At 52.5% G+C, this 26133-nt stretch overlaps 1 protein-coding gene across 7 annotated transcripts in view; it reads left to right on the plus strand.

The window, feature by feature from the left end:
- The window catches only part of GTF2IRD1 (GTF2I repeat domain containing 1), a 67341-nt gene extending 43755 nt beyond the window's left edge, over window positions 1-23586 (plus strand). For 4 of the 7 annotated variants that reach the window (XM_063341095.1, XM_063341097.1, XM_063341096.1 and 1 more), the window contains 17 exons: window positions 853-890; window positions 1934-2014; window positions 3723-3812; window positions 4360-4419; window positions 4882-4947; window positions 5645-5828; window positions 7017-7075; window positions 7259-7324; window positions 8158-8241; window positions 9208-9391; window positions 10172-10200; window positions 15549-15596; window positions 18922-18999; window positions 20889-21081; window positions 21566-21603; window positions 22473-22609; window positions 23382-23586. In XM_063341095.1, the coding sequence (XP_063197165.1) occupies window positions 853-890; window positions 1934-2014; window positions 3723-3812; window positions 4360-4419; window positions 4882-4947; window positions 5645-5828; window positions 7017-7075; window positions 7259-7324; window positions 8158-8241; window positions 9208-9391; window positions 10172-10200; window positions 15549-15596; window positions 18922-18999; window positions 20889-21081; window positions 21566-21603; window positions 22473-22609; window positions 23382-23456 (1510 nt within the window). In that variant the 3' untranslated portion in view covers window positions 23457-23586. Of the gene's footprint in view, window positions 1-852; window positions 891-1933; window positions 2015-3722; window positions 3813-4359; window positions 4420-4881; window positions 4948-5644; window positions 5829-7016; window positions 7076-7258; window positions 7325-8157; window positions 8242-9207; window positions 9392-10171; window positions 10201-15548; window positions 15597-18921; window positions 19000-20888; window positions 21082-21565; window positions 21604-22472 lie in introns of all 7 variants that reach the window. The other 3 variants (XM_063341102.1, XM_063341100.1, XM_063341101.1) reach the window with 3 other exon arrangements.
- The last annotated feature ends 2547 nt before the right edge of the window (window positions 23587-26133 follow it).

Genomic DNA, 26133 nt, shown 5'->3' on the forward strand with positions numbered 1-26133 from the left:
AAGAGCGCTCCTGGTTTCCTTCGCGTTGCCCATAGTTTGTTCTGCTGACGCTGCCGAGTGGATTTAAGCGAGCGAGAAGTGCTTTTGAACATCTCCCCTGAGCCAACAGGGATGTGGTCCTGGCTCAGAAGGGTTTTCCTTCCTCCTGAAGGACCAGTGTTGTGGAGGAGTGTGTTTTCCAGCACCGTTCCTCTGATCATTCACTGCCAAAGCGCCGTGGTTGTTCTTGTTTAAGAAGGAGACAGAAAGCAGATGCATCCTGAGAATGCAAAGTAATCTCATTTGGATGCTGAACACCTTGGGTAAATTCCTGAGTATGCAAAGTTAACTGTAGATGTAAGTTTGGGATAGCGCCCAGTTTCCAGGGGAGAAAAGCACTGGGCAGAATAAATATTTACCAAATCAATTGATTTTTTTCCTTTCTCCCTATTTGCTTTAGCTCCGTGAGTAACCACATTGTAATGACACTTTATGCACTGCTCTCTGCCGCAAAGGGATGGAGCTGACCAAGTTTCGAGCCTAAAACCCCTCTTGCTTTCAGGAGCTCTCTGCTGTGGTTACACCCATCGGTGTCTAGCAGCAGGGTTGATGCCAGGGGAGAGTTTGAGAGCAGAGCTTCATTGCAGAGAAACCCACAGACCGTGGCTATCCCTTGCAGCCACAGATGCCATCCTGATGCTGGGACAGTGGGTGCACGTCCCCGGGGAGCCCTTCACGGCCCTTGCCTGGCATCACAGGGGGCTGTGGTGTTTCTCCCTCCTGCCGGGATCAGTCCTATGCAACATCGCTGGGTTTTAAGCTCTCTCTTTGGTTGCTCCATTACCACCTCTCTTGTCTGCCTTTCCTTTCCAGGTCTGAGAAGTGTAGCGTTTCTGAAAGCTGTGAACCAGGTGAGGCATAATTCATTTTTTCTTGCAAAATAGTGATATTGGGCAGGGGGCGCTAGAGAAAGCTGCCTGCAAAGTAACTTGGACGTGTGGCGCCAGGTACCTTGTTGCCCCACAGAGCAGTTCTCTCAGGTTTTTCTCCCCGTTTGATAGATGCAGAGATGAAGGGTCTTACCCTGTGACCCTCCAGCTGGGTCCCAAAAGTGCATAAATTGAAATGGCAAGACTTAAGCATATGCTTAAAAAGGGACGTTTGAGTTCCCTTCTCCCTGAAAGCTACTACTATTGGGTCACCAAGAAATCAGTGGTGTCAGTGCTCTGAGCATCACAAATGAGAAGGAAACGCTTTTCCCCAGGTTTAGGGGCTTGGACCCATTGAAATGCCACACTGAGCCTCACTGCCCTGCCCACCCGGGCTGCGGGTTGTGACTTGGCCCCCTGACAGCTGAGGTCCCACCCTAAATGAGGAAATTTATCTGGAGATAAGAGGCAGCTGGGCTGAGCACCACTTGCAGCATTCTCCTGGGGTGGTGTCTGTGGGCTGGCTGGTCCAGCACGAGCTCCCATCTGGCAAGGTTCAGGTGGTTGTGCCCTGATGTGCTGCAGCTGCAGTTTGGCCCTCCTAAAGCACGGGTCTGCAGAGGGGCTTGTCCGAAACATGAGTTTGGGAGCATTAAAAATGCCAGGAGCACTCATTGGAGATGGCTCCTCCTGCCTCCCCACCAATGCTTGATGGTGATCCGGTTCATTTTAAGTGAAGAAAGCCAGGAAATGAGCATGTAATGAGGGCCAGCGGCCAGTTTGAGGGCACCAACAGCTCCTGCCAGCCGAGCTGTTTGCAGAGGCCATGCCCACAGACATCCTTTGGGTACCTCCATGCCATGGGCTCGATGCCAGCGGGCCGTTTGGCCAAAGCCTTGTTGCTGTGGGATGCTCGGCTGGCACAGAAGTCATGGCCGGCCATGGTTTCCCTGCCCACATTGGTGGGCAGATGTGGCATCTCTGGTTCCCGTTGGTTATTGCTTTTTGTTGTCTTTCCCTTTTAGGTACCTCAGGAGAGCTGGGTGGGATCAGGCAGATCAAAATCGAGCCAGATGAGCTGGACATCATCCAGATCACCGTGCCAGGTAGGTGGTGGGGTATCAGCTGTGGGCAGTGGCCTCTGCGCAGGCTGCGCTGCTGCGTGGCATCTCGGTGCGTTGCTTTGAGAAGAGGAGTTTATGGGGTATCTCCCAGTGTGGAAGGTCCCCCTGTGCACTGGCCTTTCTTCACTGAAGGTCATACTAAGGGTTGTGTTGGGAATCACTGGGTTTCCTGGTGGTAGTGCAGGGTGGTTTAGGGCTTGCTCTTGTTTCTCTCTCTCCTTCATCGCTTTTCTATGTTGCCTTTCCCCTGGAGAAAGCGAGCCTGTTTCCTGCTTTCCTTCATGCACAGGCTTGGAGGATCCCAGGTATCAAGTGCGGGATGCTTTTGATGAGGTGCTTAATTTAGAAAACCAGCTTGGTTATGAAGAGTTCGTAAGGACAGGTTTAATGTTAAGCACGTGTTGAAAACGTGTTGGAAGTGGTGATGCTGAGGTGTTTCCCCGTGTTCCTGCCCCCAGAGGTCAGTGGTGGTGGAGATGAGCGCTTGGGTGCTTGAGGGGCAGCTGGGAGAGTCGATTTCCACTTACCTGACCCAGATAGCACAGCAAAGGGTAGCGTGATCCCCAGGGTTTAATGAGTGGATAGTTAGCACTTTGCATTTTCAGTGTGCTTTACAAACGTTAATTAATAATCTCACCAGAACGAGGGCAGCAACAGGACAGCGATGCTGGGGACAGCTCTGCTGTGCCCGTGCAGCGTCTGTTGCACCCAGCATTCACCTTAATACAGTGATATTTGGGGAGTTGTCCCGGGATTATCATAGAATGGACTTAATGTATGGTTCATATAGGGGGAGGAGAGCGCGTATAGCAGTAGATCAAACATTTTAATTTTCAGCTTAATTTTCAACAGCTAATGTAAGAGAAGAAAGCTAATACATGGTGAGCTGGTGGGGGGGGGGGGGGGGGAGGGGGAGGAGGAGGTATCACTTCTCCGGGGCCGGGTAGATCACGCTTCAAGTCCAGCGTCCACCTTTTCTTAGCTTATTTGAAGATGGAGTTCAATCAGAGGGAGTACAGCTGAGGGCAGGGAGGAGGATTAATAGAAAAGAAATGTTCGCCTACAGGGAGAAATTGATGAAATTTGGATTATTTATCCTGCGAGGTGATGATTAAGAAGTGACCCGATTGAAGTATTTAAACTAGCTGGAGGTTTATTTAAAGCTGAATTTGGATAGCTCTTTGAGGGCGCTGGGGAACCCAGCATTAGGGCAGACAGGTTTAAATGAAGAGGTCATACAGCTTACGTACGGGAAACCCAGGGAGGTGTGATTTTGAGGAGGAAGGCATTTTTAGTGGAATAGTTTTCCCACGGCGGAGTAGCTAAGTCAAGCAGCATTAACTTTTCAAGCCAAAATTGAGTGTCTAGATGGAATTAAACCAGGTAAATCATTTTGAACTATTTTTGCTCTTCACCTTCCATGGAGGTTAGGAAGGCACTTTTGCTCCTTTCCCTTGGGCTGAGAGATTGGGATTGTTTCAGGGATGAGCTCTGGGTTTTCCTGGGGAGGAAGGGCGCAGATGCACCCCCAGAGCAGCTGCTGGTGTGGGGCCGCAGTGTGTGGGGCTCCCAGGAGCAGGGGGGCCCTTCTTGCAGCCCTTGCTGATGGGCCAGGACTGTCTGAACCCTGTTTTGGGAATGGCGCCCCCCATCACTGAAACAAAAGCTGCCCATGGGGTTTTGTCCGCAGACCGATCGCCCAGTTCGGATGAGATGCATGACCCAGTGCCCACGCACATGGCCTCAGAGGAGTCGAATTACATCCTAGAAACGGTAGCAGGTACCAGAAATGAAGCATCTGGGAGACTGCGCGGGGGCACGGGAGTTCGTGCATGTGTCAGAAATGAGTAAATGCCATTTACGAGCTGAGGTGATGGAGTCGGGACCTGCTTCCAGAGTCGTGGCCTCAACCAGGCCATCTGGGAGCTCTGATAGACACTTTGGTGGCTTTTCCAGCATCGCTGCTCCTTCCCCACTTTCTCCAGTCCCAGCTGACTGCAAACCCTCTGTCCCGCTCATGACTGGGATTTACCCCGAGGGATTGGTGCCAGCGCTGCGGCCGCCCTCGCGCATGCCAAGTGCTCGGCCTTGCCTCTCCAGGATGCCCATGCCGAAGGGTGGGCAGACCTCTTGGATGTAGGTGATGGGCTTATTCAACTTATGCAGCTCCTGGCATGATGCTGCCAGCCTGAGCCTGTACTGGCATGCCTGCTCCGAGCTTAGGGAGGGGGACGCTGGGTAACTGTGGGGGCCCGGGAGACCTCCTGCTTATGTCTGCTCTGGTTTGGCTGGCACTGGCCGTGGCTAACCCTCTTCGTCTTCGGCAGGGACGGAGAAGGGGCCCAGCGAGGAGTTGCGACATGAAGAAAAGCAGATGGAGGGATCAGGTGAGTGTACAACGAACCTTGAGCGTCGCCTGGTCATTCCAAGTTTTTGGAAGGATGGATGAACAGAGATGTATTTCGCGTTGGGTTTTCTGAGCTTCCTACCTCATCATTCAGCCTTGGAAAAGCTTGGCGCAGAAGAGCACAGACAGGTTCCTGGGCTCTGTCCTCCCCTCTCTTGCCCGGATTTGCTTTTTCCCTTATTTTTTTTCCTCCTTGCTACTAGCACGGCTCTGTGGCAGGTGCATTGCTGCCCTTCCTCACTTGGGAATGAGCTTGGAGGCAGCTGCCGGAGGACTGGCACCGATTTGGGAGGCATGAAGAGCGTGCGGCCGGCTCTGCTGGAGGTCGGGGTCTGCTCACCTGCACCATGCGTTGCTTGCCTCGGAGGCAGCTGGTTTCTCAGAGAATTTATCTCTCTTCCTTTTTTCTTTTTTCTTTTTTTTTTTTTTTTTTTTTTTGCAGATGGTATAGGGGACGTTTTAAGTCATTTGAGGAAACAAGTTGAAATTTTGTTCAACACGAGATACGGTAAGATGATCATTAACACACGTTCATCATGCCAAGTGCCATCTTCTGCCGTAGGGAGCTCCTAATTGCTCAGAAATGTCACCTACCATTTCCAAACCAGCAGCTGAGTAAAGGTGCAATCTAATTTGTTCATTTACTGTCTGCTGGGCTTACAAATGTATTTGAAATCTCCCCGGGCCTTGTTATTGCAGCTCTTCCCCTTGGTTTCCTCGATGCTGTTTTGCTGGCTGCAACCCAGGAATCACTGCCGTAACCTTCAGCCTTCCGCCCGCAGAGGGAAGGACCAGAGTGTTTCCCCCCATCACTTGTTTGAAATATCAGAGAGGGTTTTCCACCCAAGGGGGACGTGGCATGGCCCAGGAAGGCTGGTGGGACCCTGCTGCCGAGGGCTGGCACCCGGCATGCTCTGCTGTTCCCCCTTTAGACGAGTGGTTTAACCCAGAAAAAATCCAAGTGCATTTTGAGAGCTGGCAGAAAGTTTTTGCCGCTGGCAGGACCAGGAGATGCGGCTCTGCCTGGAAGTCCCCAAAACCTGGGGGCAGCTGAGCTGTGGCCCCTGCGCTGCCAGAGCCCATCATGACTCGGGGGGAAAGGAGATGGGCCGGGATGCTCTTGGGCAGGGTTAAGCATTGGGGATGCAGCTGCTTTGACCCAGCGTGGAGATCCAGCAAACTAACAAGGTTTAGTCCCCATGCAGCGAAAGCCATAGGAATATCGGAGCCAGTTAAAGTTCCCTACTCCAAGTTCCTGATGTATCCCGAGGACCTGTTTGTTGTGGGCTTGCCAGAGGGCATCCTGCTGCGGCGCCCTAACTGCTTTGGGATTGCCAAGCTGAAGAAGATCCTGCAAGCGAGCAACAACATCCAGTTTGTCATTAAAAGGTAAGGCAGGCGGGGCGGCCGTGGGTCATCCACTGGGGAGGGTGTTCCTGCTCGGAGCTCTGGCTGCTGTGCAGCATCCTGGGGACCTTCCATCACTTGGTCACCTTCAATAAATTTGCTTGATTAAAAGCAACCAAGGGTTGTTGCCTTGTTGGAGCCATCCCTGAGAGGCAGTGGTGGTGTTGTCATCTCTCCTTCGATGTCTTTTGGGGTTTTAACCCCCTTTTGCAAAGGTTTGGCCACAGCAGCAGGGAGCGCCCAAGGGTGGGGGAAAGGAGTCAGAGCCTTTAACTTTAATCTTCGGGGTGCTCAGGCATCGGGCAAGGAGAGGGGCTGGGTGCCCCAGAGGGTTTTCTTATGGGAAGCGCCTCCGGCTAAGGTCCAGATGTGCACATCTGTGCTTCAGTGGGATGTGTGGGCATCAGGGAAGAGGCTGTCCTTGTGCTGGGGAGCAGGGAGGTGTCACAGGAGCTGGGGGGGCTGTGAGAAGCCACGACCGACGTAACGCACAACATTGCCCTGAAAGAGGGAATGGATCTGGCGGAGACGGATTTAAAAATGTCTTTAGGTATTTTTGGGTGTTTCTCACCCAAATGCAGACTCAGCCTCCCTTGCAGAGGAGAGAGCTGATGTGACCAGTGCGGGTGGGCAGCTGAAATGGAAAATAAATGTTGGGAGCACAGAGATTTTTGTGGTGGCAGACCAGCCCGACCACGCTTTGGGGGTTCTTCTGTCCCCATCCCAGACCCATTCTCTGTAGTGCAGCGTCAGCGCAGCTCGTAACGAGCCTGCTATTGCCTCACTGTGCAGTGTTAGCACTAGATAGCCAAGTGACAATTTTGGGGGCCAATTGTATGTTGAAATGAGCCACGCATGGCTTCTCCCATTCCTGAGAAACATGCAGGACCGTGTCTCCTGAAAGTCTGTAGCTGCTGAATTAAGCTGCTCAGCCATCGCCAGCTTAATCTCATCCCGGGGAGCATCATTTTGGCTCACTAAAGAGTCTGTCGGCATAAAAATTACTTCCAAAGTTCCCCAGCTGTATTGCAGGAGCTTTAAAATTGCATGAGACAGACATGGTTAGTGGTTTGTGGCTGTAGGTGTGTTGTCCTAGGGGATGCTGGAGCAGCAGGGTGTCACTGGCCGGGGAGCTCACTTGCGTGCCCTCTGCTTCTCGCTGTTTTCCAGACCGGAGCTGCTGGCAGAAGGTGTAAAGGAGCCGGCGTCGGACAGCCCGGCAGCCAAAGGTAGGCTGCGAGACGCCCGGCAGCCGGGCCGTTAAGGACTAGGTAGGAGAGGAGTGAGAGCGTTTTCCTACAGCGCGACTCTTGCCTTCCCTCCCCACCTCGTTTTTTGGCTGGAAACCCCCTCTTGTGCATCCCTTTCGGCAGCACTGCAAATCCTAATTCCTCTTATGTCCCCTGTCTCAGCCGCCAGTGAGAGGGAGTCAAGCGAGGCGCTGCTGGAGGACGCTGTGAAGAGACAGGGCTTTCAAGGTGAGGGCCTGGAGGCATCTCGGGGGGGTTTGAGGCAGAGTCCCTGGCCTGTTGCGGGGCTGCGTAGAGCAAAGATGTGGGAAGGGAGGGGCGCAGGGTGTCAGGGATCGGTAGGTGGGCAGAGGACCAAGGCACGGAGGGGAGGGAGAGGAGAGGAGGAGGTGGGGTGAAAGGATGGGAAGGACAGACAACCAGAAGACAAGACATGCAGCCAGGGCGGACAGTGCCATAGGTCCAAGGAAGAGGCTTGAAGCGTTCTGGATGGTGCCCTAATTAACCAGCTTTGCTTATCTCGCCGTCTGACCTTGCGAGATGCATAATTAAGTCTTGCAAGCCTCTGAGTTTGCCTTTTCTGGGGCTTTTTCCACCTGGGTGATGTCTGTATAAACACCACTCCCATCCAGGGCACAGTGGCTCCGTCTGGGAAGGGAGCGATGGTGAGAAGCCCGTGGGCCGGGAAGGCAAGCGCTGCCCTGGTTGAGCATCCCTTTTCCTTGGGCCACGAGGGCCTGGAAGGGTTTGCAGAGAGGGACAGAGGCTTTTCAAAGGCTTTGGCTTTTCAGAGAGGTTTTGGAGTGTGTTTTATTTTAACGCCGGTAATTATTGCAACTGAATCTTCGATTTCATGCGGCTTTTATTCTTAGCAAACAGGCGGGGAAAAAAAAACATATTTCTGTTTAGATTATTTTTAAGGACTTTGAATGGGCCACTCCAGAGATTAGCTAATTGCAAGATAAGGACTTTCCTATAATTAGAAAATGGCATTACTTAAAAGTCACAGAGTGCCTTTTAATTTACCAGCAGAAGTCCATAATTGTTTCTTTATTTTACAGAAAATTATGATGCCAGGCTTTCCAGAATAGACATCGCTAACACGCTGCGGGAACAAGTCCAGGACCTGTTCAATAAGAAATATGGTGAGAAACCAGGGTGGGAGTCGGTGTTATTCCCCCTTATGCCTCACAGATTTTTTGCGCCGTATCCCTCCCCTCTCTTCCCGATTCCTCCTTGCCAGGTGCTTTCTCTCGCCTCCCGCTTGGGCGACTCGCGCCTTGCGGGGCTGGGGAGGGAACAGCGCGTTTGGGAATCGGTGCTCTTTGCTGCAGGCACTCGCTGCGTGGGCAGCTCCTGGGGGAGCCCGTGATGGGGAGCGTGCCGCAGCCCTTCCTGCTGCCTGCCCTCCCTGGCCACGCTTTGGTTTTTCTAACACCCCCGCAATGAATTACAACGATGGTAAATTCGTTAGTGGAGAATTGCGGAGCTGTGGGAGCGCTGGGGGTGGCAGGAGGTGGGAAAGGGATTAAGGAGAGGCCATAGTGAGCACTTGCAGGAGCGTTTGGGAGCGAGTAGATGCTGCTTCTCCTGTCCTCAGGGCATTCCTACTGCCTGCCTGCCCCAGCCTCTGCTCTTTATCCAGCAAGGCAGGGAAATGCTGCCGTCTGCATTTTCTAGGCAGGGGTAAGACTTGTGCAGGTTCCCAGGTTCGCAAGAGCGATTACTTGCAAGAAAATATGTAGCCTTGGTCCTGCAGCCAGACCTCAGAGAGGGAATGTGCCAATGGAGTTATCTCCCAATAATGTCCCAGAGCAAAGAGCAGCAGCTTTCCATCCCTCTCGCCATGTTGCATGGGCATCATCGTACGAGGCAGTGTCTCTCCTTGGCCCCACCAGCTCTGCTGTGCGCTAGTGCTTGCCTTGGGACCCCTCCACTCCCATCGTGGAGGCAGCCTGAAAATATTGGTCCTTGGTCTAATTCTTGACGTGGTGCCTCGAGCAGCCCGCTCACGCCACACCGTGCTTTGGCGGGGCCGGGGGTGGAGCCAGAGCCGTGGCAGAAATGGCATCCCTGGTGTCCCGCTCACTTCCCACTCGCTTCTCTCCCAGGTGAGGCCTTGGGGATTAAATACCCCGTGCAAGTGCCATACAAGCGGATCAAGAGCAATCCGGGGTCAGTGATTATAGAGGGGCTGCCCCCCGGGATCCCCTTCAGGAAGCCGTGCACCTTTGGCTCGCAGAACCTGGAGAGGATATTGGCCGTGGCCGACAAAATCAAGTTCACCGTGACGAGGTACGTGGCGAGAGGTGTCAGCCACCCCATCGGGCAGGACGGGGAGAGGAGGGACCCGACCTAAATGCACCCCCGGCTCTACCAGACCCATTGGGGCAGGGCTGTAAATACTATAAATGCCCCCAGCCCCCAAGGCAGCAATTAAGTTGGCAGCTAACGGTTTGGGAGAAAGGAGGGGACCATAAAATAGAGACTTCTGCTCTTTCCTCCTGTCCATTGCCCAGGGAGGTGGTGGGGAAGGCACGGGCAGGAGAAGACAGTGCTTGGTGTGATGGATGCATGGGCAGAGAAACCCCAGTCCCTTTTTTAGATGGTTTGAGATGGGAGAAACGCACAGTTTATTGCTGGTGCAATGCAGTGCTCAGGGTCCTGTAGTGCCAAGAGAGGTGCCGGGCATCGGCCATTCGCAGGGGATCCTGCAGGTTTTGCAGCCAAATGAGGTGGATGCAAGCGGGGAGGGGAAAACACGTTATCACTGCAAGGTGAGACAGGGGAAAAACAGGCTTTAAGAGTGGCTCCATCATCCTCTCGCTGGGCCAGGCTATCTGTCTTCTTACCAACATGGCCAGTGCTGCCCTGAGCAGGGTGCGCGTCCCTGGGGACCGCAGGGACCCTGTCCCCACAGAGCTCCTGCTGGTCCCGCACAAGCGGTGGCACAGGGTGCGAGGGACAGGCTGATCCCTAACCCTCCCTAGGCTGCGGGAGGATGCTTGGTCCGGGCATGTTGGCTTCCCAGTGGCATTTCATTTTAAATTTCTTTTTTTTCCTTATTTTTTACAGGCCTTTTCAAGGACTCATCCCCAAACCCGGTAAGAGATGATGCCTTTTTGCCTAAGCAATGCATTGGCCAAGTGTTTAGTGGTGGTCAGGGGGTTGTAAGCTGTGGATGGCGAGCAATACTTCTATCAGCTGGAGGAAGGTTGTCCCTGACTTCACTTTCCTGGGCTTCCCACTTTGGTTTTGTTATTGTTTGCTGCGTTTGCTGAAGTTCCCCTGACTGAGACAGCTGGCTGTTGCCTTGAAATGACGGCATTTTTCAAGAGCTAATCTAGGGCGGGGATCTGCGTTCTGTACTTACGAAAGCACTTGCTTTAAGTGTTTTCTTAAGTAAGTGTTGCAATGAGCTCAGTGGCGAGGGAGGGTCATGGGAAGGGGCTGATAAACCACAGGGTCTGCATCGGGCTGCAGCAGCGTGGCAGTGACAGCCCTCGCCAGTGTCCCGCACGTGGAAACAGCGGGGGGGGATGTAGGACAGGGAGGCACGGGGTGTCCCAGGTGTGCTCCATACCCAGTGCAGAAATCACCCCGGAGCCGCATCCTTCCCCTTGCATCGCTGCAGTAGCTCCGTCTCTCGCTTCTAGGCTGCCCAGAAAAGAGAGCTGCTGTCAGAAATGCGGGTAAAAACCTGTCTCAGTTTTAAATGTCTGTAATTACAACTGTTGGGAGAGCACAGATGGGTGCAAAAAGCGTTGTCGTCTTTATTGATGGCTTCTCATTTCCTTGGCCAGCCTCCATGGGGATGGCATGATTTGGGGAAGACAAATACGACAGAGACAAAAACATTTATATGCCCTTATTGGGAACAGCAAGAAGGTGTTAGACGCCCGCAGGGGCTCTAGCAAAAGGCGAGCTGTCTGAGAAATTCAGTCCAGGGCATGGTCCACGTGTTGACCCTCTGCAGCCCTGCATGGCCCAGCCAAGTGATGGGAAGGTCCCCAAGACCTCTGAGGACCTTGGATTTAGACTTTTATCTTTCAGTGCTAAGCAGCAAGGTGCCAGCTGGCATCAGCTGGACCTTAAACAAGCCCTCAGTGAAATGCAAGTTTTGCCGAGCTCTGGTTTTCCACGGAATTACACGGTTATAACGCCGGAGTGAGCCGAGGATATATCCGCTCCTCCCAGCCGCATCTTGTCTTCCCGTTCCTCTGCCGTAATCGGTATAATTACGTTAAGAGACGCTGATCTGACACAAATCACACCATTAACAAAGGAGCACATCAGAAGGCAAATACTTCAAGCTGCCAGCTGGCTTGGAAACGCAGCCTGATAGATAGAGATGTAGAGGAAATTGATTTTCTTTTCGATGCACCGCATTTTTTTCCTCCTTCTCCAGCTGAACACTCCCACCACGGGCTAGTCCATGCTAGCACAAACCCAAAGATGTATTTTATTCTGTGTATTGTGGTACCCAAGCAGGCTCGGGAGGAGGTCACAGCATCCCTGCTGGGCTCGGGGCTTTGCTCCCTCTCGTCCCACGGGGGTTTTAAATAAGAGCAGTCACGGGTGAGGGGTTTTTCTTATTTGACATCTCAATTTGTTATAGACTATTTCATATATTTGCTAAATCTTCGGAGACAATTCCAGGACTGATAATTATTTTCTAGTAGTCAGACTACCACCGGGATGTCTCCTGGAGAAAAAGGCTGTTTGTATTTTGCCCCCCAAAAAAATCCCCGTTGACAGCAATTAACCTCTCATCTGCTTTTCCACCCCATTACACCGAAGTGGATGGTGGCAACACAGTGGTACATTCACTGCCTCGGCTTTGATCGCTTTTCATCTGCCTTAACACAATTAGTGATTTCCAACTAGTCATAGATCATTAAAAATTTAAATTTAAGAGTGTTCTTTTTACCTCAATCTTGTGTAGTAAAGTCCTGCCATGTAAAATGAAGAGCAGCAGCAGAAGTGCGTGCTTGGCATTAAAACAAAAATCAATGAAAATCACTTTTATTTTGCAGAGGAGCGTTAAAATGAAAGCAATAGTTACTCCCAAGCAGGGTGCCGTTGCAAAGGCATCTAAAAGCTGGAAAGCCCAGGAGATGACTCTATAAATATAAGGAGAAATATGGGTTTTGTGGATCATTTTGGCTAAAAATTACACGAAAAGTATGCATTTTAAGGGAAAAGGGAAATTTAACATAATTTAAAAAAAAAAAAAAATCACTTTGGGGTGATTTGAGTTGCCTTTAGGTTAAATTCCAGGGTTTAATTTGCTTTAAACAAGTTGTGCACCTCCTGCATTGCAAAGAGCATCCCAGATAACTGCGGGGCCATGGAGGGCTGGCCGCCTTATCTCTCTCTTTTGGGGACACCCATTTTTTAAGTGCAACAGAAACAGATAGAAGGATTTCAATATATTGTGAGCACCTCGCGCACTTTTTTTCTCAAGATAATCTGTAATTTGTCTGTTGAGATGGTATCTCTCCCCTAATGGGTTGCAGTGTGGGGGGTGAGGCTGCCGGCGCAGAGGTGGCTGGGGGGTGCGTGCCTGCAGGGTTGCTGGTTGCAGAAGGTGTTTTTTGGGGGGGAATCAGGCTGGTTTTAGGAAGAATAAAGCTGGCGGTGCTGCCCAGCTCCTGGAGGAGGTCAGTGGCTGCAGCCGCCTTCTGCGGTGTGGATTTGCAGCCGCTTTCGAGGTGGGACGATGGCCCCGAGGTCACCGGTGCCTCTGCCATCGCTTTACCTGCGTGGGCCCCCGGGGGCTTTGACCCAGGCACACAACCCTCCTGGCCTCCAGAGATTTTTCCTTTTGATTTCCAATTTCTTTTCTCCCCGCCGCTGGTCTCTGCTCTGCAAAAAAGTCCTTCAAACCCCCTTTTTGAAAGCAGAAGGATCTCTCGGCATTAAACCAGAAGTGGGAGAGCAGGGGTGAAGCTCCAGCGCTATAAACACAGCACTTCGCCTTTCTTCTCTTCTTTCCTGAGGCACAGAGATACAAAACAGGCTTAATTTGAGCCTTTGAAAAAAAAAAAAAAGGGAAAAAAATCAAGCATAAGTCATCTAGCACACATCTTTCTGTATGTTAATTTTTATGTGCTTTGATTGAAAATGTACACCAGCTCCATCTGTCCTATTCCCCAAACTCTCTACCACCCTGATAGATTATTTCCCATACTCCAATTAATAAAGTAGGGCAGGCAGTGTTCTTTAATTAAAAAAACCACACATCCAGGCATCCTTTTTATTTTTTTTTTCTAATCACGAGAGCACAATCCTCCTCAAGACTTTGATGAGATGTGCCTCGTGTTGGAAACTCCTAGCGAGAAAAAAAGAAAAGAGGAACGGACTTGCTGGGGCGGTGACGGGAGCAGAGCGCATCTAGCTCCATCACCAAGTTGCTTTTTGAGGTCCGTGCCCCTCTCCCTTCACCCCACAGCCCCGACGTTTAACCCCCACAGGAGCAGCCAGGTTATTTTTCCTTCTGATCTGCCTTCCCATTACCCGGAGTGAATTATTTTTCAGTGTTCAGCTGGTTAGTGTTTCTAGTCGGAAGGTGGAGAATCAAGCAGGTAGTGTGAGTAGGTGCAGAGCTTCAAAGCCTGTTTTTAAGCACCCCTGCCTTTCCAACCACCTTTTTCTTTTCCTGTTTTTTGTCTCCTTTTCCTGCATGCATGGCATCTTCGCGCCGACGGGAAAGCAGCACCCTCGGCCAGCTCATCCCAGCCCTTGTGTTTGCTTTGCTCTTGCCTCCCTCCCGCTCCCCACCAGCCTTATGTCCTCACATGTCCTTCAGAGACCCCAAAACCCCCTTTTTTTTCAGGGTGCTCTTTGAGATGGGTGCAGCTCCATCCCGGCTGTGGTCCGGCACTTAGGGATGCGCTCCGTGCCACGCAGCGCAGCGGCCATGAGTCTGGTGGGATGCTGGTTCAGGTTGAGCGGCACATGTGGGTTACCAGGACAAGAAATTTTAATTATCTTTCTTAATCAGCATGATTTCATAACAGCACCTTGAAATCTTCACCTGAAGTGCTGCAAATGCCGCTGAACAAATGAAATGCTGTACTGCCCTTAAACTGTTTCTGATTCCTATTGGAAAGATGCTGCTGCATCCTCTGGTCCTCGCTGCCTGCCTGCGCTCCTGCCCGTGCTCTGCCCACGTTCCTCCTTGACGGGAGCTGTGCCAGGACCTCGGTCCCTCTTGGCTCCGACTCTAGCTTGGCTTTCCCTGCATCGACGTGACCCATCTGCATCTCTTCCCCTTCACATTCCATACTTGCCTAAATGTTTTGTGCGGTGGGTGCTGCCCGCAGGGTGTCCGCCCGGGCAGGGTGTCACCCAGCGACTCAGGGGACCAGGTGAGGGGCAGCATCACTTATTTTCTGGCTGGGTCCTGCTGCGTGGCAGCAAGAGGCCGTGCTGCAGCCGCTTACGGCAGGATTTGTCCACCCGCAGCCCAGGCAGTGCAGGGTCCAGCTCAGCACCCCGCTCTGCACCCAGACAGCAGCACCTGCAGCTGCCCTGTGCAAAACCCCGTGATTTTCTGTTCCTTTGGTGGCGCTGAACTGAATGCCTGCAATGGCTGCTTTCCTCAGCCTGCTCGAGATGTTTGATGTGGATTTGGAGCTACTTCAAATTACTCATATCTCCGCCCGGCATATTTGGACACGCACCCCTGCTCTCTCCCCCCATCCCCTCCACTTCGCTGGTGCCCGCGTGCTGCAATTTGGCAGCAAATGCCTCCCCAGTGCCACGACCCACAGCCCCCAGCCCCCCCGGCTCTCCCCATGGCTGCCGGCTTCAGCGTGATGAGCCGCTTCATTCCCCCTTTTGCCCATCATGCAAATCCTGGCTCTAGCCCCGTCCCTGCTGCTTTTCCCCAGGAAATTCATTTCTTTTGATAGCACTCGTCACGTCGGAGTCGGTGGCGAGCACCAGCCTCTCCTTAGGGATCTCTTTTTCTCCTGTTCCTCCCACCATTGCTGCAGAACTGACACAGTTTCCCTGTTTGCTTTTCATCTGCTTTAACCTCAGATATTTTTCTCCTCCTCCGGCGCGGCCGTGCAGCCCAACCGCTGCTGCTTTGGCGCGTGCCAGAAATGCTGCAATTCGGCCACGTGTCCCTGAGCCTCGAGCTGCTCAGGAGTCACTCAGGGGATGCTCGTGGGCTCAAGCGCATCCCAAAACATGTCCCTGCTGTGCGGTGGAGAGCCCAGCCCGCCTGCCCAACCCACTGGGCAGTTATTTAGCTACCGAAAGCATCTCTGTGCCGAGGGGCCTCGGGACCGGAGGAATTTTAAGCTGCTAGGGACAGTGTCATCCTGGGTTTTGCTTTTGTTTGTGACCAAGAAACCAAGCTGCAGCACTCATGGCTCTCTTTTTCTTTCTCTCTCTTTTTTTTTGTTTTGTTTTTGTCTTCTTTTAACTTGCACTGTAGCCCCTAGACGGATAACATCATTGGAAAAAGCCTACGCTGCCTTGAATGGTACGTAGCTCAGTTGATGCATCGTAGATGGTAGCAGACAAGAAATGCACTTGCGTTTTAATATGGGAATGAAAATGTCTTAAAACCCCAAATTTCAGGTATTTTTTTTTTCCTCTCTGCTCTGTTTCCCTGTGATACCAAGAACTGAATGATGCAGGATGTGTTCAACAGTATTTTATTGTTGTTATTAATCCTCTCTGCATTTCTAAGCACTGTTGCTGCGGTCCCTGGGCATCGGTGCCGGTTCTGCTCCAGACAGACCAACCTGCCGCGTTACCCTCGGCTCATCCGTGTGTCCGAGCAATTAATTTGTTAAGAAATCCGCTTGCTGTTCACAAGGAGAGCTTACACAGACTTGGGTTGGGCTTTTTTGGCTTTGCTTTAACACATCCTCTGAGACAGAGCTGGTGTGCAGTCGTGTAGGCTCCGGGGATTTAACGTATATACTAATTTACAGGAGTAAAGAAGAGCTCGCCTGCCTGTACCTGTGGTGGGGCACGGCGTCTCTCCAGCAGATCCAGCCGTGGTCCCATCAGCTGGGATTCTGCCCGCGGGTCTCGCTGTCAGTTTCCTGCTCCTGCGAGTTTATAGCTTTGCGTTGCAAACATGCGTACGTCGAGCTAATTCAAACTGTATTTAAACCTGAGTTACTTTGGAATGGCCTCAGTAAAGTCAGGGGGTTTATTCCGGATTTACACAGGGGTGCGATTGACTTGCACCTGCTGAAGCTGGAGGAGGGAAGAGGCGTGTATTTATCCTCTTAAGCTTCAGGGCCGGATCCTGGCCGCTGTCAGCAGCCCGCCCCGGCCGGGGGCTGCTTTGACACAACTGGGGTTGCCTGAAGGAGGGACGTGAGCCGCTTTCCCGGTGGGATGTACGGGGCAGTGGCTGTGTCCCTGCTGAAACAGGCTTCACGCCAGGGGTTTGGCTAATGGGAGGGCGTTACTCCGAGCGCGGTGGCCGTGGGGAGGATGTGCATCACCTGGAGTTGCACCCCGGGATGCTGGCGGTGGCATGGGGAGGAGGAAGGCTCTGCCCGGCTGAGATCAGGGCTTTGCATGTGGCATCGTGAACCCAGACAGATTACTGATCCGTGCAATACCTTGGATTTGGTTTTGTTGTGTTTTTTTAAAGTCATTAGAAGACTAGGTGGTGTTTCAGATCCTCCTGTCCAACAGCAGACACCTAAACCCCATTTTTAATAACTACTAAGTATGACCAGGCGTTTCTAAAAGAAATGTCGAGCTCTGGCAAGACTTACTGGGAAAGAGCAAATGGTGCTTTAAAAATGTGACCTCTTGTGTGTAAGTGCCTCTGGAGTGCGGGGGTCCTCGCTTCGGGCAAGTAGGATTGGGGAAAAAATAAGTCGATCAACTGGCTGCTTTGTTTAATTAAAAACAAAAGATAACCCAGAGCTGAAGCCAGCAGCACGCATGAACCTGCTTTATGGGAAGGACTCGTCACATTCCAGGGGTGCCAGTGGCTTCCTTGAGTTGATTATTTCCAAATGGATAAAGTCAAAGGTAGATGGAGATCCCTCCTGCCTGGAGCTGCCTGGGGATGGAGGGACAGGTCCCTGGGAAGCAGCACCACTGGCCGGAGCCTCCTCTCTGGCTTCTCTGTTATGCATGCTCAGTTCCCTGTTTTTCATGGCATTTGAGTCCTTGGATGGGAATTTGGGAGTCCTGTCCACCGCAAGGTGGAAAAAAAACCCCCTTGGGATCTTGTTTCCTGCACTCGGGTTGCTCAGGGCATGAGCAGAAAGGAAAGAGCTGCTGCGTTTTTCAGTCCCAGAGAATTAAATGGGTGAAAACACTTAATTTTTGATGTTTCTTTGTCTGCTACCATCTACACATCCATGCGGGTGTGTATATACAGCCCAGAAACTGAGCATCAATGACAAGGAAGTCACAGAGGGAGCCCACAGGCTTTGTCCCCGCTGGCCTGCTGCGGCCGCAAGGCAAGGTCTTGGTTCCTGAAATCAGAGCTCCTTGGCGACATTTATTTGATTTTCTTCTATTTATTTTATTTATTTTTTGCTCCATGCCTTTCAAGCTGCTTTGTTGCCATTTCTGGATTTGAAGCACAACTTGGCCCTGAGGTTCCTTTGCAGAAACTTCTCCCTTATTTTTTCCTAGTTATATCCAGACAAAACTACTGTTTTCCACATGGAGAAGAGGTTTTGAATGTTGTACCCTGCAGCAGAAGGGTGCAGAGATTTAAGGGTGGCAGCTTCTCTCCGGGACCCTCAGCAGCAGGGTGGCCCAGGTGTGTGATTTCTGCCGGGGCTGCCGAGCGCTGGAGCCCCGTGCAGGGAGGCAGGGACTCGCATCAGCTTTTCAGCTTGCCTTTTAAAACAAAATTGCAAGCCATGTGGTTGCTTCAAACCAAAACCAAAATCATGTGATTGCTCAAAATCAGAATCAAGTGTCATGCGATTGCTCAAAATCAAATTAAATTGCTGCAGACCTGGGGCAGAGGATGCTCGGGTCCCTCATGCTGCGGTTTGCAGCGCTCACCTTGATGTTTTAAATAACCATCCTGGATTTCCACCCTGTGGCGTGGGGGGAAATGCCTGCCTTGGGTGTGGCGAGGCTCATGGTGGTGATGCCCCCTCTCCGGAGGACACCCCACCGACCGGCCCTGCGCTGCGTCCCCCGGCTGGCCCAGGGCTGGAGGGGTGACCCCGGTGAGAGGTGGGTGAGGTTCATTCAGTCAGTGCTTTATACCTGCGGGGTGAAAAAGCATCAAAGGGGGCCGGTACTGACCCCAGTCATGTTTTCCTGAAGCCCCCTGAGGATGCCGAATAGCTGGGGGAAAGAATCTACTGCCATAGGCGCATCGTTTGAAACGAGAGAATGGAGGAGAAACTGTTTGGCACGATGAGGATAATTAAAAAAGCTAGTAAAGCCAAGCTGATTATATGGCATATTATAAAACAATACTGTACTTAGGAGCCCAGCTATAAAAGTGCTATCTCATTCCTTGATATCACTTGTGGGAGCATTCGTGGCACTGAGGGCCTGAGTCTCCGTTGCTTTGCATATTTTGCAGTCATTTACAGCACCGCAAAGTGGATGTAAAATGCTCTCAGCCGTGGCAGCACGTGGCAAACGCAGATTTGGCAGCATTTTATAGCTACTTTGCACGGCTCTAAAAGGCGACGCAAGGTGCAAGCGCAGAGCAGCCGCCTCCGAGGTGTCCCCACGCCACGCCGGGGGCATGGGGGCAGAGACATGGTCGTGCCTTGTGACAGTGGGATGGGTTTTCCAGGGGACGAGAAAGAAACGGGGTGTTTTATTCCCTGTCTTTTTTTGCTTTGCAGATGAGGACGATGCCAACAGGCTCGGAGAGAAGGTGATTCTCCGAGAGCAAGTGAAAGAGCTTTTCAATGAAAAATACGGTGAGTCTCCCATCCGCATGCATCACCAAGCGGGTTTGTTTTTGCTGACAGCAGCCGTAGTTAAAATTAATTCAACTGAAGGCCTCTATTTATAGGCCGAGCGCACAGCAGCCTGCTGCAGCACAGGTTTCGTCCCACTGCTTCACGTTACAGCCCGTCCCCAGGGACGCTCCCGAGTCTTGCTCCCGGCAGGTGGAACCGTGACCTTCTTGTTGACAGATCCTTCTTGGCGAGGGGAGGGAGGATGGAAAAACGCAGACGAGGAGCAGGATTTGTTCAGCGTGGTGTTGGCCTTTGATGTGTTTCTAACGTGAGCCGCGGTGTGTGCGCTGAGCGTGCCCGCCCTGTGCCAGCCCGCTGGCAGCAGCCCCTGCCTGCGCTGCCTGCCGGGAGCAAGGCTGGAGCCGCAGCCTGACGAGGGGCACAGCTGGGGAAAAGCTCGTTGGAGCCACAGCAGAAAAGGAGGTCAGGAGTCTGAAGAAGATCCGAAAATGCCATTTGCAGGCTCCCCGTGCTGCCTACCAAACCCCTCCTTTCACCCGGTGTTGAGGAAAGGCACAGGAGGAATAGCAGCCGGTGGGGGGGGTGCAGGATGCACGGCCCCGAGCGGCGTCACCGTCTCAGCCCTGCGGGTACAGGCTGCCACTGCTCCTGGCTGTTCCTGTTTGGGCATGACTTGTGTAAACGCCGGGCGGTTATTTGTCAACCTGTGAGACCCCTGCAGCGGGGCCGCGCGGCTCAGTGGCACCCCACTGTTTGGTGCGGCATCTCGCCTCTCTCCCCGGAATAATTGCCTGAAGGAGAAGGAAAACAGCCAAAATGACAGCAAAGCAGCAGGGAAAGTCATTTCCCTCCTATCTCAAGTTTCCCCTTGTCAAGGCTGCTCATCCTTCCTGTAAACCCTGTCTTTTTGGGGTGCTGCTTGCTGCTTTGGGGCGGATTTGCCCCCTTGGAGGTGCCGGCATATGGGCACAGCCCCCCAGCGAGGCTGGTACCATGCTCTGAGCATCCTCAGCAGCACTCAGCCCATGTCAGGGCTGAGCCCACAGCAGACCCCTGCGTTCCCATGGTCCTGGCGTGGTTTATGGAGCACAAGATGCCAAGTAGGCTGCAGGGACAAACTCCCTGGAAGGACAGCCAGGAACGTGGCTGAGGGGCGGCTCACACCGCCAGGTTTGGGGGTTGCAGGGACACGAGGCAAGAGCAGGCACTTGCAGTCAGGACCAGCACGTTCGCTGGTCATTCAGAGGGACATTCACTGCTCCCCGTGGTGCAGGAACTAAAAATGTACTCACAGCGATGGGCAGCAGGTTTAAATCGCACAGAAGGAAGTACTTTTAATGCAGCAAAGAATTAAATTGTGGTATTTCACTGCCATAGGGTGTTGTGGAGGCCAAAGGGATACAGTGGTACAAAAAACGGGCAGGAGTGATGTGATGTGATGTGGAGTGATGGATGTGATCTCCACCCCAGTGACCCCAAACCTGTGGACAGGCGGAGGCAAGAGGAGATGGGCAAATCTCTCCCGTTTGCCCTCTCTCCTGGGCTGTCTGCCACGCTGCTGCTGCTGCTGGCCCAGCCACCGGCTGGTGCAAGCGTGGTGATGGGAGTGCTCTGCACGGAGCAGAGGTGGCTGTGCAAGTGCTGGTGCTGCAAAACAGCCCTCCCTGAGGCTCCTGGCAGGATCCTAAGTGGAGACTAATGGAGCAGGCAATAAATTGGGCAGGCAGACGTGAGATGGCTGGGTGGGACGTGGCTGCAGCAAAGGTCGGGCGTCACAGCAGCCATGGCTGCCCAAAGTCCTCCCAGGGCTCTTGGTCCTTCAGTTGGTTGGATCCAGAGCCCTGTGGGGTAAAGCCGGTGCGTTGTCCTCTGCTCTGCCGTTACAGGAGAGGCTCTGGGCTTGAACCGACCCGTCATGGTGCCCTATAAACTCATCAGGGACAGTCCTGACGCTGTGGAGGTTACCGGCTTGCCAGACGATATCCCTTTCAGAAACCCCAATACCTACGACATCCATCGGCTGGAGAAGATCCTGAAGGCACGGGAGAGCATCCGGATGGTGATTATAAACCAGCTCCAGTAAGTTCCCCAGCTCTGTGACCGGGGAAGGTTTCTGTTTGTTAAGCATTGCCCTTGCTTCCCAGCCGCGAGTGGGGTAAGTCACCGCGGGGCCACAAGAGCAGGGTCACACCACCGCGTGCCCACGGAGGACCCACGCCATCCCCAGCGTCCGCTGTCCTGCGCCACCGGGGCGTGCTCAGCCATGGGTGGGCACAGCCAAGCGCTAGCAGGGATGGTTCATCCCCTCTTTCTTGTACAGCTTGAGATGACGGTGCTGGGAAGAAGCACGGCGGGGGGCAGATAACGGGGCAGCTCAGAGACCCAGCTGAGTTATTTCTGCTTCCCTCCGGGGAGCGGTGGGAGGCTCCGTGTCCCGTCCCCACGCAGAGGGGTGTCGGGGAGGCCGCACAGGGTCGGGGTCTGGGCTGCGTCCCAGCGTGGACAGGCGCATGGGGAGAAGCGATGGCGTCCCCCTGTTCTCACCCCCTTGTCTCTTATGCAGGCCGTTTGCCGAAATCTGCACTGAGGCCAAACAAACAGGTAAGCGGAGGGCTAAGAAATAACCACGGCTTTCCCTGCCCTGTGGCAGAGAATATATGAGCAAAACTGATGGGGTAGTGGGGAGACCTTCGAACCACCTGCGTCCCCGGGGGAGGCTGGGGAGAAGACCCTACCTGGAAAAAGAAAAGTCAGGCTCAGCGAGTTTGTTCAGGAGCAAACCATCCTCTTAGACGATGGCAGTTCTGTGAGCTGGGGAGAGACCGGGCTTAGACTCAATCTTTCAGCATATTCTGGAGGATTTGATTATCCCTTTCCCATTAGCAATTTACTCAGCATGAGCAATTTATTCACTGGTTAAAGCCCTTAATTTGAGCCATCGTTCAGCAGTTGAGCTTCTAAGGAAACAAGGTTTCTGTGATCACTGCAAATGTGGTTTCTCTCTCTGTCCCATCCTCCCCAATAAATCTCAGCCAGTTTTAATCAAATGTGTCAGAATTAGCAGCCCCAGAGATAATTAGGAACCTATTAGATTTATGAAAATAGGTGGCTAGGTAGAGGAGAGCGATCTGGCAAGCAAGAGCATGCCTGCAACCTGATGTAAAAAGAGATGCACGATAAACTTTGTATATGGAGATATATATATATATGGACATGCTGTCATCACAGCTGGCACCTCCACAACCCCACAGCATCCAGCACGGACACAAGTCTGTGGGATATCAGGCTCTGTAAGTGCTGGAGTTTGGGGTTCGTTTATTTGGGGGATTTTCTTTGCCGGTGCCTGAGGAAGGCTGGCAGCTCCGTGTCACCAATGGTGGCACAGTGGATGGCCACAGGGGGGTGGATCCCCACATTTAGGGACCACTCTCAGGGCTCGGACACCCCATGCTTTCCCTCTCCCCCTGCAGAGAAAGACACCAGCGTTCCCAAACGGAAGCGGAAGAGGATCTCCGAAGGGAACTCGGTATCTTCCTCTTCCTCATCTTCCTCTTCCTCCTCTTCCAATATGGAGTCTACATCATCAACAAATCAGATCTCACTTGTGGTAAAGCCTTCCAAATATTAGGGGGGTTACTGCCTACCTATCTTTCTGCTTCAGGATGCTGCTCTCTGCTCTGCTTGAACCGTCACCACCTCCCTCCGCCTGACAAACACTGTAAAGTGTGATGTAAAATGGCACGAGCAGGTTTGGCGAAGGAGGGGACGCAGCTCTGGGGCTCCCTTTTCCCACCGGCTTTCTCTGGGGGTGGTCAGGGGAGCAAAGCGCTCGCTGCCCCTCGGGGGTCTCCCGCACCCGTCCTGCCAAGTGCCTCGGGGGGTGCGCAGTGTTAGCGGGAGCCGCACAGGAGACAGGCCCCAGCAAATCCCCCGACCCCACTGGGTTAAAGCACTGGTGCTGGCGGCGGCGCCTCGGCCCCGTGGCACCTCTCGGCAGCACCCGGCGGTTCCCCGCGGTCTGCGCTGCGCCGGGAGCAATGCAGAGCTCCAGCGTGCAGCCAAACTGGGAAAATAGGAAACGAAATCAGGGGGATGCATCCAACTGCTCTCCCTCAGGGCTTGGCTTCGGTTGTGGATGACACCAAATGCTCCTGAAAAATAATAATAATATAAAAAAAGCAGAAGAGAAATACAAACCTAGAAGTTTCTTTTTGTCAGGTTTGCTGGTGGTGTTTTGGTTTGGGGTTGGTTCTTTTATCGTATTTGGAAAGTGAGAGCAACAGCCCGTGTCGGCACGTGTCAGGGATTAGATGTATGCATGGTTTTGCGTTGTGTCCTAACAGCGACTTTTGCCTTCTTTTTCTCTCCCTCTCTTTCAGCAATGGCCCATGAACATGTACATGTTAGACTATGGTGGTCTAAACGTCCAGATCCCAGGACCTATTAACTATTAGACCTCAATACCGAATAAGAACCTCAAATGAAAGAATAAATAAATAAATGTAATTTATGTAAAAAGTGTATATTCCAATATGTATCAATGCCTTTTAGTTTTTCCAATGATTTTTACACTATATTCCTGCCATCAAGGCCTTTTTAAATAAAAATAAAAAGTGTTGCCTTGCTCTTAAAAGTACTTATTTTATTTCGTATATTATTGATAAGCAGCGTTCATAGGTAAGAGTAAGTGCAGGAGGGCACCCCGGGACAGACCTTGTCGTGCTTTGGCTGCTCAGTAAAATCCTTAGTGTCACCAGCGCTTGAGACCAAGAGGTTTGACACGTTTTAATGCTCCGTTTGCCACTGATTTCTTCGATTTAGATCAAAGGTGTAAAAATTTACTTGCAGAGCTGCAGGAGGAGAGGTACCAAATTGCAGCGCTGTGACAGAGGAGGGACTCAGCGCTTCCGACCATCAGAGACCTGCGCCCTCGGGTCCTCTTTGCTCTGGAGCAGAAGCAGGTTTGGATGAAGTGGGAAGGGGGTTTCAGGCCCCCCAAGGAGCGAGATTCCCCCCAAACCCTCTCGTGTCTGGCCTCCTGCCACCCTGGACTTGGAAAGCCACAGAAGCAGTTTTGGTTGCGTGCATTTAACCAGCTTCTGAACCAGGAAAAGCATTTCATTTGTCGAAGTTCGTCACTATTTATGATTTTCTAAGAGGCTTTGATGCCTTACACGGGGGAGAACCTCCCGCAGTAAGTACAGGCTGATCCTGCTGATGCTCCACAGGTTCCATAATGCTGGACCAGGAGCTGCGAGTGACATTGCTGAGCGTGTCCAAGGGAGCCCTGGGCCACTTTGCCCCATGTAAGAAGCAACCCAGTAAATTGAGGGATGTTATTTGAAATTCCTGCAATTTTACTTCCATTCCACTTGTACAGTTTGGCAGCAGAAGCTAATGGTGCTGGCCACTATTACTAACCACCGCGCGTATTTAACGTGTGCTTTGTGTCTGCTGAGCGAGACGTGGTGGGAGCTAATGCTGGCGTGAGAAGCTGAGGAGAAACATCCCGGCTTGTGTGTAGGTAAATGCAGCCCAGCACCAGCCACCAGTGAAGCGAGATGCCCTGGGCCTTGTGGCTTTGCTGTCGTCCCAAGCAGCAACGCGCGGTGTCCCTGTAGGGCAACTGTTGCTGGCGTCCCTCCAGCCTTGTCACGGAGCAAACCTGCCCCGAGAGCAGCAGCGTGGTCTGCTGGAGGGTGGATGGTAGCAGAGGCAGGATAAAAGTCGCTCATGACAGCTTTTCTGAGTGCAACACGCTGTTTATTTGTTTTATGGGATTTCAGTCCGCTTGAATCCTGATCTTTTCAGGCCACTGGAGGGTTTTGATGGCGGGTAGAAGTGTTTCAAGGCAGCTGCAGTTTTATTTTCTGGCTCTGGACTTGCATTTTCTGTGGAGTTAGATGCCAATGATCACATGAGATAATAAAAGCCCAAACAAATGTAGGAGACGGCACAAAGACGGCAGCCGAAAGAAGGGCAAAGATCTGTATCAGTGACCCCAATTAGAGATACAGTTTGACATCTGAGCAGTTGGCATCAAAATCTGAAGCCTTTCATCTTTCTGCCTGATGCTCAAACCTGTGGCATCTCCAATTAGGAAACAAAGAAACATGATTTGGAGGTAAAAATACAATTTTCTCTTCCAAAATGTCTGAAAGGGGCTTATTCACAGATCAAACCCCACCGAGTAGGTGTCTTCTAAGAGGGCACGCTCATTATATTTTGACTTTTTTTTTTTTCCGTTAAAAAAATAAAGGTCTGATGCCGTAGAACTGAAGGCAGTGGCGTGGTTCGGTAATGAGCGGAGATGTTTGGGTCTGCCCCGGGTCCGCTGCCGGTCCCGGCACCCTGCGACAAGGGAAAGCTGCTGGCAGGGCGCAGGTCTGTGTCCCGCACGCGGCCCTCGTTACCGCCGCTGAAAGGCAGGGGCGAGTGCAGGCAGCAGAGTTAAATTAGGGCACGGGAGCTACGCTGGGGACTAATGATTCAGTTCAGAAAGCCGAACGCAATCGTAAAGGCTGTAAATGGAGGGGGGTGGAAGCTGGGCAGGGCAGCAGCGTAGGGCTGTTTCCCCGCTCTGCCTCTTCCCTCTCCCGCAGGCGCATCCCTGGCTCGGAGCCAGGTTAGTGAGACGGGGCAGGGGGAGGCTGGCTGTGCCGCTACCGCGGGGGCTGAGCCAGAGCCCCGGGCTCAGGTTTGCTTCCCTCAGTGTCTGGATCCATCAACTGGAGCTCCACGTGCCCCCAGACCCCGCTCCATGAAGGGCAGCTCCTGCCTGGCCCCCGCTGCTCGGCCGGGAAGCTCCGCGGGTGCCTTATCCACTGTCCCCAGGTTGGGGTCTGAGGCTGCTGCGTTCTGGTAACAGACTGTTTTCCCTCTGTAATTTCGGGGAGTTTCAGGGCTACAACATTCGCTTTTCATTTTCCATCACCGGGGTGGGAAACGCCTTCCCCTGGTGCCTGTGTTTGCTTGTGACCCAGGAGCGCTGACCCTTCCCGCTTTGGAGAAATGACAGATACCGCTTTATTACTGTTTTCCCTCGGCTGTAATTCCCGCAGTCTCCCTAATCTTGATCCTGCAGTTGCAGGGTATTTTTATACCCGGTTTTTGTGTATAACGTGATTATCT

Source organism: Chroicocephalus ridibundus, chromosome 7 (genome assembly GCF_963924245.1).
Source record: "Chroicocephalus ridibundus chromosome 7, bChrRid1.1, whole genome shotgun sequence".
Classification (NCBI taxonomy): Eukaryota; Metazoa; Chordata; class Aves; order Charadriiformes; family Laridae; genus Chroicocephalus; species Chroicocephalus ridibundus.